The sequence below is a fragment of the Sardina pilchardus genome, chromosome 7 (assembly GCF_963854185.1).
Source record: "Sardina pilchardus chromosome 7, fSarPil1.1, whole genome shotgun sequence".
In the NCBI taxonomy this organism is placed as follows: domain Eukaryota; kingdom Metazoa; phylum Chordata; class Actinopteri; order Clupeiformes; family Clupeidae; genus Sardina; species Sardina pilchardus.
This window is the reverse complement of record NC_085000.1, coordinates 18,512,703-18,524,077: the sequence shown is the minus strand read 5'-3', so window position 1 is coordinate 18,524,077 and position 11,375 is coordinate 18,512,703. Positions and strand designations below refer to the sequence as shown.

Here is an 11,375-nt window from a genome sequence, read left to right as displayed (position 1 = left end):
TTTTTCTAGGCTGTATTATGCCCCTTGAATAGAATAGCCAACCGCCAGGCAACAGTTATTAGGCTACATCAGCGCATATGCCTCATCCTTTGAGCTATTTGTTTATAGGGCTGTCAATTGCACATATGCACATACAGTATGCCTCATCCTTTGAGCTATTTGTTTATCGGGCTGTCAATTGATAACAAATTCTGATCTAATTAATTACATACTCTGTGATTAATTAATCTAAATGAATTGCATATATAAATTTTGCTGTGAAAGTATTTTAAATATTTCAATGCAAATGAAGAAAGGAATCAAGGAATAAACCGCATTAGTGACATTAAAGTACAAAAACTCTTTTATTATTATTTTCACTGTTCAAATAATCATCAAAACAATCTATAACATGACCCAATATGCTGAGGAAATACATTCAAAGGTGCTTCGGGTAGAAGGTTTTTTTTCACATACAAGGCATTTCACCTTCTAGGGGACACAAAGAAAATAAATTAACACTCTCCTCAATGTCAACACTGTTTCTTTGCATTGATGTGGCACTTAAGAGTTGATGAACTGTGGTGATATGTAAATTCTTTTGTGCAGACATTGAGGACTTTACTTTACTTTAACACCATCAGGCCATTTTTTAAAAGTGAATGTTCCAATCAATGATCTAGGCAGCACATTCTCTTCTCACATCTTCATTTTACAGTCTAACGATTACTGAATGGCTCCGGGTCAAAGGTAATACAGAATTGATTAATCTGCGTTATGTTTTCTCAAATTAATTAAAGCAACACTAAAGCACTTTTCCTCTGTCCCACGGACATTATTTGATTATCCAGCAAATAACGATTGACAAGGTAGAGTATGTTGCCTTATTTTATGAAAGTATTATGTATTGGGACATCAAAACAAGTCAAATTTGTACTTTCTTATGTCTCATTTCATGGAACTACAGATACGCTACCTGATCTGGTAAAGTTACCTTTACGATTATAACCGATAGAGGGCCGCGAAGTGAAAGCAGAAGTGTCGTTCACCGAGTTGATGAACCGCTGAAATGATTTTGGAAACATTAATCAGTTATTTTGATAGCCTTAGTTTATAATACATCTTATCAATAAAGGTGTGGATACTGATAATTGACTACATAGGTTCAGATTATTAACAACACTACTTTTGCTAGACTGTTGTTATTAAAGGAACATGTCATTTTTTTGTGGAACTGAGTTATTCATAGTGTCCCCTAAAGTTGGATAAGTGAGCAACAGCATTTTTGTCTTTGTGCATGCATTGTTTCAGTCCGGCAGTGCCCCCCTGCTATCTTATTTTAGCATAGTGAATGGAGTCTCTCCTTGCTGGATGTCATGAGTAATAGTGAGCAAGCGAAAAAAAAAATCAATTCTTTCTTTTGGCCCACAATGAGTACAAATGGCAATGCAGATTAAGACGAGGTGATTCCTAAAGCAGGTATTGGCTTGGGACTTAAGCCTAAAATTGCCTGCTCCCAACCATTAATAGCTGACCTGATTTTAATTCAATAATTTCCAAAAGTTATATATTTGGTGCTGTTTTCTTGGTGTGGCTTTTAGGTAACTAAATAATTAAGTAAATAATTCACATTTGCGTATTGATAAAAATTCAACGCTGACAGACAATGCAGCAGTCTATCATGGATGATTAGTGAAGCGACGGCTAGTCAACCGCATTAGAATGTTCAAGGTGGAAGAAGTAAAGTTGTTCTCACTGCCGTCTAAATCCCTTACATTTTAAGGGAAAAGGGCATTCTGTGTTGCTATATGATCTGAGGCAGTCCTAAATCTGAGTGCATGCTTAGAAAAATCTGAAATTGTTACAGTAAATCGCAAAAGCCGCCCAAAATAATGTGTAGCCTGCACAGATTATATTCATTGAAGTTGCTTAATAATGCATTAGAAAATCAATGCAATGCAAAATTATATTTTGTAATATGAATTGGATGCAAGAGATAGAATTTTATCAGGATATCTCCAATGGGATCCAGTCATGTTACCATTTGATGGAAACCACTGTGTCAGACTAACACAAATAGAATTTCATATCAATGAGGGGGAAAAATGCACAATCGAGCACAATAATGAGCTGAAATTGTTGTTCAGTTATCAACATCAATTACACCTGTTTCGCTTGGACAGCTTTTCCCATTCTGAACTTCATAGAATTTCATCAGGTCACTGAACTTAAAAGTTCCTTGACTGCCATCAGTGTAATGAGATGCATAGCAAACAATAGAGAGTCTTCCCACACTTAACTCAGCAGAGTGAATAACTTGTCTACAGTACATGCATGGAATTTGACTGTCGCTTCTCCCACAGCTTCAGGCTCCAGAGAGTTCAAAGCAACACTTCACTTGCTCCGTTAACAACGGGGTAGTGATGTGGAAAAATATATGGCATAATTTTGTCCACAACTTGCATAGGTGCTTAAACGAAATAGAGGGCTATATCCCGACCTCACTACATTAATCCAGATGATTGATACAGTCCAAGCAACATGCCTTTTTGAATTTCTGAATGGTGAAACAGAACAGATTCTGGATTTAAAAGTAAAACTGAAAGTGCCACAAAATGTTATAGCAGTAATTGTAGTAATCTGTCATTGTAGCAGTAATTTGTTAATGTATACGCTGGGGGTGGATCTCACATTCCCTGGTGGTCACCCCTGTGAACTTCACTGCTTGCGTCATGCAAGGAATTCTTGGGACATGCAAGCCACTGTTCGACCTCATGCAACCCCTCCCCCTTAACATCAAGTCTTGTCAGCACAACCATTTGAAATACTGCAGCATTGTGACATTCTTTCCCTACTTTGGTTTTCAGCCCTGATCTTTAGAGTGTCAGTGCTAAGTCATGGGTTAGTCTTTCTACTTTCCTCTCACCCTTCACCACCAGTATAGGCTACATTTGATAATATTTGCTCAAGGGTGCAACTTACTGCTTGGAATAAATATTGATCAAGACTCTCCTTGGCTGACTACACTATCCTATTCCAAATGTTGACAGTGACGCTTGCTCACAAGAGCAGGACAAGACAGAGCTAGTCTCCATTACAAAAATGAATCCCATTTCTATCTGCTGAGAAATATCTAAACCTGCACAGACTCCTGAAGTTCGCCTACAAAAAGGAACTAAAGCTGCCATCTTTGCCAATATAAGGAGATCCAGGATTTAATTGAAGATATGGCTAATTGTCTTGTTGATGTCACCACCCTCCTTTTACATTTAAGTGTTTTACTCTCATCACTACTTAATTCATGAATGCATCTTAGCAACCGACCATAGTGGTCTTTTAATGTATAGCCTACTTTCAAAATATGATATAGATATATGTATGGTTTACCTGATTTACCAATTACACAGAAGAAAGGATAATGACAGATTGGCCTGTTCCAGTGTCTCCATGTTTGATGTAGGGTAGGCTAATTGTAACATCTGACATCATCCACTCTAAATAGGCTATAGTGACTGACTTGAACTTGGCTATTCATTTTAGATGGCATGGGTCATTAACCGAGAGATTTAAGTCCAATATTTAGAAATTGAGATACGTTAAAAATGTTGCACAGGCCCTCTGATGTTTATGTTCTTGATTGCTGATATCAATATGTCCAGCAGAGGTCAGTCCAGTGCCCATAAGCTATCCAAGATGGCAGCCACCATGAAGAAAGGAGTCGTAAGTTTCCTCATATCATAAGCAATCGGTTTTGGGATGTCTGTGAGCTGTAACTAACAGGCTTTTAGCAGGGATAATGTTTTGTTTGTCTTTATTTTTGAATTATCGTCTTTATTTAGGATTCGTACTAACATTAACGTTACACATCCACCCACCCCGCCCGTCGGCCTTGACAGCATGCTGGCTGTTCGGCATGAGTTGCTAGTTAGCTGTTAGTGCTAAGATTGCTATCATTGACAGTTTTCAGTCAGTGTGTATGTTTTATTTGTGTTCGATGTGTTTCATAGTGTTCATTTAATAGATTTAACGTTAATTCGTGGTGTCTTGATAGCCTACAATTTTAGTTGCCAGACGGCTGATGTGCTTACCATTCATCCTTGCGTTCGGTGTAGGTTGACTGATTGAAACGAATAGCTACCGCCACTAAAGAAAGCGAAGTGGGCTAACGTTTTAACGGCGAAAATTAGATTTTGGCCACTACGGTAGATAATATAGCCAACAATAGGTAAATAACATTAGCTAACTGAATTGTGTCCTGCAGTGTTATGTACTGCATGCATGTGGTGTCGGAATAATTAAACGCTGCATAATCTCCCTCTCCATTTTCCACAGACGTTTTCATGAGTAAAAGCAATTATTAGGGTTTGATACATTTCAATTGCGTGTCATTGTCACGTGTTTGTTTATTGTAACCTCAAAGAAGTAACACCGTGCAACTATGTAGCCTTCCATGACAGGCGTATTTACTTTGATGCTACTCTGACTTGGAAGTTGGAATACAGAGAACGAAGGATTGCATTGCATTGCTAGGAAAGACTACTGCGCCCGGAATAGTTGTTATATTAGCCTGGTTGACACCAGACCTCATCTTCTCAAATCTCAACTGAGATTGAGAGTGGGTCTTGAAAGGCTTGATTGATTTCCAGGGGCGTAACCAGCAGTGATATTAAACTTAAATTGGCTTAAATGTTTACCAAATAATTTCAGAAGTGCAGTACATATGTCTGTCTTGTAAATTAAGGTTTTGAATGCAGTTGTTTATTCAATTTCAAAGAAATACACATCCATCTGTTTAACCCTGTCGCCATCAGCGCATCCATTGGTTGTGTTGAATGCACTGCTCTTATCTGGCATGTAAAGTCCACCCTATGTCGCAAAAGTGATTATGATTGTGATTGGATCCTGGGTTTTTGGGGATTCGGAAATGCATTCTGCACGGAAAGCTCTTGACTAGGTTTGTCATTTCCGGTGAAGCCAGGTGTTTTTGGAGCCACCGCTATTGTGCCCGGCTGTGTGTTGCACTCAGTGAATCATCACATTGCGATAAAGAAGGATTTAAACATGTTTAAATTGTTATTTTTGGGCAAACAAGATATTTTCGGACTCTGAACATAACATTGAATTGGGCACCCACTTGGTGTGACCTCATTCTGAATAGTCATCGGCAAAGACAGAGACTCCATTTTCCCTTATAAAACATGTTAAATAACATTGTGTTGTTTAACAGAGAGTTTTTACTTCGCAGAGCCCTTACAATGTTGATTATAAACCCGATAAGCTTTAAATGACAAGCAAATATTTTATTATGTAATTCTTGATTCTTGATAATCATAGACTGATTCCAGAAAAAAGCTTTATCAATGGGAGATGGTCTACAGTATATTGACCCGCAGGAAGTTATGTAGAACCAAAGGCTGGTAGAACCTGGGCATAAATAGTATATTGTGAATGAAATAATTTGTTGAAGGCTCATATTTGTTTATGTCTCGGATTTGTTTGTTTCCAGGCCGTAGAGGATGTCAATGTAACTTTTGAAGACCAGCAGAAAATAAATAAGTTTGCCAGAAACACCAATCGAATGACTGAACTTAAAGATGAAATAGAAGCTAAAAAGGTAAGAATACAGTCTCTAACACTTGCCTACAAAGTAAGTTCTGCTCCCACCTACTTGAATGTCCTCATACGTATAGACATATGCTATGATGATGTTTCATCTGTTGTTCCTCGTTGATGTAACGCACTACAACTGGGACATTCCTCTCCATCTTCAAAAACAAAAACACCCAGCTCTTCAGAGAATGTCTCCTCTCCTACTTACTGCACTCTACCTTTTGTAAAATGTCCCTAGAATTGTTGGGAGAATTGCTTTTAAAAGCACTGTTTGTACCATGTTGTAAGTAGTTCTGGCTAAAAAGCGCCAGCCAAATGTAATGTGATGTAATACAGTCACTACCTCTTTCTTGGGTTTTCAGGTTGTGCGATTTATCATTCCGTGTGAAGTGGTCTAACATAGCCTATTGGTTGCTTTCTTCTAGAAATCACTTCAGAATTTGGAGGATGCCAGTGATGACCTCATGATGTGTGAAGATGACTCGTTGTTAATTCCATACCAAATTGGCGACGTCTTCATCAGTCACTCTCAAGAGGAAACACAGGAGATGTTGGAGACGGCTAAGGTAAAGATTTTTTCACCTTATTCATGTGGCAGCCATCCAAAGGGAGGCTAGGGGGTACATTAAAGGGATAGTTCGGGTTTTAAGACACAAATGGGTTCCCTGTCAGCAACGTTGTGCATCAGCAATGACTTAGCCCCCGACAGCGTCCTGTGAGCCGAGATCCAGCCAGTTTTTGATGCTGAAGAAAGTAGTCCGGCAAGTTTCTGGGGTCACGAAAGTAAAGTGTTTTTCTTCTCAAAACCATACGTGTTCAAAAGAGTGATATATTTGTACCACAAAAACGTTGTCCAGGAAAAATTCAAACCTCGTTATCTTGGCACTATTTTTCTCGATTCATATCACTGCGCGCTACTGACAGCTGGACAACGTTTTTGTGGTGCAAATATATCACTCTTTTCAACGCATATGGTTTTGAGAAGAAAAACACTTTACTTTCGTGACCCCAGAAACTTGCCGGACTACTTTCTTCAGCATCAAAAACGATCAAAAACCGGCTGGATCTCGGCTCACAGGACGCTGTCGGGGGGTAAGTCAGTGCTGATGCACAACGTTGCTGACAGGGAACCTTCGTGTCTTAAAACCCGAACTATCCCTTTAACTATCATTATATCATTAATGCATGGTCGCCACCTACTGGTGAATGCATAGAAAGCACAACAATCCTTTGGTTTGTGTACTTTGTAGCCTTGTTTTGGTTTACAATGGCCATCGCCTGAATAAGGTTACAAATAGGACACATTTCTAAGGTGTCTCCCAAAGTCACTTTCGCAAACACTAGGTAAACAGATTTAAACGACAGAAGGACACTTTTTGTCTTTTTCAAAAAGAGCACTTGACAAGACACAATGGAAATTTGGCTCAAGAATATGCACACATCTGCATGTGTTTCCATCCTGTGCAATGTGAATTAAAGGGATAGTTAGGGTTTTAAGACACAAAGTTATATGGGTTCCCTGTCAGCAACGTTGTGCATCAGCAATGACTTACCCCCCGACAGCGTCCTGTGAGCCGAGATCCAGCCGGTTTTTGATGCTGAAGAAAGTAGTTTGGCAAGTTTCTGGGGTCACGAAAGTAAAGTGTTTTTCTTCTCAAAACCATACGTGTTCAAAAGAGTATATAGAGTATAAGATATATTTGCACCACAAAAACGTTGTCCAGGAAAAATTCAAACCTCGTTATCTTGGCACTATTTTTCTCGATTCCTATCACTGCGCGCTACTGACAGCTGGACAACGTTTTTGTGGTGCAAATATATCACTCTTTTCAACGCATATGGTTTTGAGAAGAAAAACACTTTCGTGACCCCAGAAACTTGCCGGACTACTTTCTTCAGCATCAAAAACGATCAAAAACCGGCTGGATCTCGGCTCACAGGACGCTGTCGGGGGGTAAGTCAGTGCTGATGCACAACGTTGCTGACAGGGAACCCATATAACTCCGTGTCTTAAAACCCGAACTATCCCTTTAAAATGGATATTCTCCTAATCAAGGGAGTGCTGATCCGCTATAGAATCAAAACATAAAGTTCTCAGGGCAACGTTTTCAGAAACACATGGATGTCAAATGTGAAAATATTGTATGCAATAACATTGTTTCCTTAAACTTATATTGTGTTATACCTTATGCAAATCGAAAGTTCTTTCTTTTGAAGAACTTTTGACTTAAAATATTTAAAGTAATTTTGAGTGCACGTTACAATTTTTAAGACCACATGTTATTATTCTGAGGATACAATGAAGGAAGATGAGCACTCAAACTGTGATGCCCAGAAAATTTTTATACATGTGACTTCTGCCAGGCTGTGAATATCAGCCTCCAACAGCGCTGTAAAGAGGAATGTTTGCCATAAATTGAGTTTAGTGTGATGACGCTGACCATAGATATTCTGTATTCATTGTATTAAAATGTACATTTAAAAGGGCAAATTAATGCTTATTTTTGCTTTAAATCTTGAATATGCATAGGAGAGCCTGAAAGACGAGGTCAAGGTTCTGGAGGGGAGAGTGTCAGCCATACAAGAAGTTCTTGGAGACTTAAAGATTCAGCTTTATGCCAAGTTTGGAAACAACATCAACCTGGAAGCGGATGAGAGCTGAATTTAGTGCAGCAGTGGGGCATGCTTGCTAAAGACTTTTTGCCATGTGCGCTGCACACCTCATGTCTTACAGTTGGCCAAGAAAGCCCATATTTCCGTAACATTTTTATGTCTTTGTTTATATGTATGTCGTTTCTTATGGGCATCTTTACTTTTCCGAGTGAGTCAGAGTGAAAAGGCAAAAATATGGATCAACAATCTTGGACTAGTATATAATTAAAGCATTGAAACAGTGGTCAAAAAATATGTTGGCCTTCTGTTAGTTTTCTAACTTGCATCAAAAACCGTCTTTGAAGTTCCCAACGTATGTATGTGCTTGTCTATTCCAACAGTTAAAAGTACATTTCCATCTTAGATCCCTGTTTGAGAATTCTATTTTATTTTTATTTTACAATGATTTGCATCCGTACATCTGATAATATAGGCACACTAAAGATTGATTTATGAAATGTTATAAATGTTACAGAAACATTAGAATTATATTATTGACGTCTTGTAAGCAGTTCCTTTAGAAATTACAGGAGACCTGAGCTGTATTTCCCAAAAGTCAGACAGCTGAGCTGTATTTCCCTGAATACAGGCAGGATAACTGAAAAAATCCACCTTTATCCATTTAATAGGTTTTGTGAAATATCCCTCTGGTGGAAATAAAGCTGCCATTTTGAATACCTGCAGAGGAGTGGCAATTAAGATGATGGAGACTAGTCAAATATCTACATTGCACTGGATATTTGTGAAGAACATAAGTAGTGTTGATGTCTCATGTTGGTTTATTAGTTTTGCAGTAAGAAAAATCTTTGAAGACATCACAAAAGAGAGAGAGCCTAACTGAGAAAAGACAAACAATTCTGTTTAAGGCTCTACCAATCAGAAGCTCCACACAATGGACATATGCAAAGGATTTGTCTGGTCAATGAAATAAAAAATAAAAAAAAACACATTCAGTGCCATCATTAACACAATGTACCAAGATGGTATCAAAGCAATAACCAGTGGATCATTGTAAACTTCTGAAAACAAATCACATCAAATGTTGCCGTAATACGAAGTGTATGTCAAAACTAAGCCAAATGAAATCATAATGAAAATGCAGTGCAATAGGAACGACAACATCAATTCCTCACACCCTCTCGTCTTCTGAGTCACTTACCTGGGGTGCCTCTCATATAGGGATTTATCGGTCCTTCCTGCCTCGATCCTTCCCCCTGTCATAGTCCCTCCTACTAATGAATTTGTGAAGGAAACGACGAAGGAACGAGCGGAGGATGGAGGAAAGAAGCCTGATGAACTCGGTTTATGGTCTTGCCTCCTCTGGTTACAATTACATGAATGAGATGTCCTTGTGACTTCGACTGAGCGATTTCCGGTGAACGAGGGAAGGACCGATAAATCCCTATATGAAAGGCACCCCTGGATGCTAACCAGAGTCTACCCCACCTTCAAAATTTGAGTGTGGGAAATTTGAGAGGTCTCAAACCAAACCAGAGTTGTTCAAGGGCAATCAAATAATCTGGGCAGGCTTTATGTAACAACCGTAACAGTGCCTGATTGAAATCACCATGGCATACATCAGTTGATTTTGTTTACAACAAGGCTGTTGCCAGAGAAGCAAAATGTTTAGATTTTGCTATCACATCTTGTTGTACAAGATATTGGCAGTGCAATAGCTTAAAAAAAATGAACAGAAAACTGATTAAGATATTTGGCAATTTGAATGGGTGGTTTAGGCTGACCTTGATCCACAGTTCCGATTTTTTAAATGTGTATAACACTTAAGACAATCCGCATGCACCAGAGGAATTGTGGTCTCTGAAAGGAAAGCAAACAAACAGATGGCGCAAATGCACAAAATCAGCTTGCATTAGGGTATTTCAGTGGTTGTTTACTTTTATTTCCAAAGTATCTTGAAATGCCTGCATTAGCACATATCCGATTCATATCTGATTTATTTCCTCATATGAATAAGGCCTGAAACCAATGTGGAAGTATCGGAATCCATGAACTTTTTTCCTGTTTACACGTCCATGTTGCACATTGGAACTGTGCCACATACAGTATGAGCAAAAAAATTGGGCCACATTTAACTGACAGTGTAAATGTAGCCTAAGTGGCTCAACACCAGGCTCAAATTCTTAATAAATTCGAGTCATGTTACAACAGGCTACTGAATCACATTGCATACATACATCAACACATCCTTGCCACTTGCAAGAAAATGCACACACCGTTAAAAAGGAATTGGAGACACTGGAGAGAATGACAGATTAGGAATACCATAATTTATTCTGGCTATTACTGTAACACCAGGGAATAGGCTGTTATGGTTCGCACCTATGGGTCTTATCACATAACAACCCTATAGTAATTGTTACATTTGTGTATTAGAGGATGGTTTTGGTCAATCTATGCCTAATTTAATTATCATAATCAGGATATGTTTAACAGAGGCATCTGTATTGCTTGGCGTAAACTGTTGACAAATTAGTACAAGCTACTCCTTGTGGATTTTATCCAAGGACATGGGCCTCCACAAACATACTGTATGCATCTCCAAGGCTTCACCCCTCTGACCCACTGACAACTAGAATCCCTGTGCATCCATCCAAATTAAGTGGCTCCTGAGATGCGTAGCACTTATCCGAAGCCTCCTGTGATTGGAGAGATGTTAAGTGCCTCTCAATGCAGCCATCTTAATTTAATATGACCTCTCGCAAATAACATACTAGGCCTACTGCCACTTTCTCTCTAGACAATTGTTGTATCTTGTTGTCTTACTTGTATTCCTCCACTTTCAACTTAACTGAATATTTAAACCACTAATATATTAGTTCATTACTAATGTTATGTTAGGACATTTGTCTATTGGCATAACAAACAACGGTACTTCAGATTCAAGGTTTTCTGTGCTCTTAAACAGAGCACTTGGACATTAAGTGCTACAATTTCATACAGCACAGAAGGCCTATTTTCCCAGTGTTTCCACAGCGACAGCGCCATGTATCCTTATGGGTTATGAAACATTCATTGGTGAACAGTGTATGCCCCATACCTATTGGTATTAGTATCATTAAAATTTATTCAGGTAGGGACATAAACAAAAAACATATATAAGCCTAAACAGTCAT

The 11,375-nt window shown here is 38.6% G+C and overlaps 1 protein-coding gene across 1 annotated transcript; it reads left to right on the top strand.

The window, feature by feature from the left end:
• The first annotated feature begins 3,651 nt into the window (after nt 1-3,651).
• pfdn4 (prefoldin subunit 4) lies at nt 3,652-8,604 on the top strand. The gene is made up of 4 exons (XM_062541051.1): nt 3,652-3,699; nt 5,486-5,593; nt 6,015-6,155; nt 8,120-8,604. The coding sequence occupies exons 1-4, from the start codon at nt 3,673-3,675 to the stop codon at nt 8,249-8,251; spliced, it is 408 nt and encodes a 135-aa protein (XP_062397035.1). The 5' UTR covers nt 3,652-3,672; the 3' UTR covers nt 8,252-8,604.
• Nucleotides 8,605-11,375: the final 2,771 nt, after the last annotated feature.

Bases quoted from the DNA above. Each gene is read 5' to 3' on its own strand.
- pfdn4 (XM_062541051.1), top strand. From the start codon at position 3,673: ATGGCAGCCACCATGAAGAAAGGAGTC. The intron at 3,700-5,485 runs GTAAGTTTCCTC...GTTTGTTTCCAG, and splicing joins CCACCATGAAGAAAGGAGTC to GCCGTAGAGGATGTCAATGT. The intron at 5,594-6,014 runs GTAAGAATACAG...GCTTTCTTCTAG, and splicing joins ATGAAATAGAAGCTAAAAAG to AAATCACTTCAGAATTTGGA.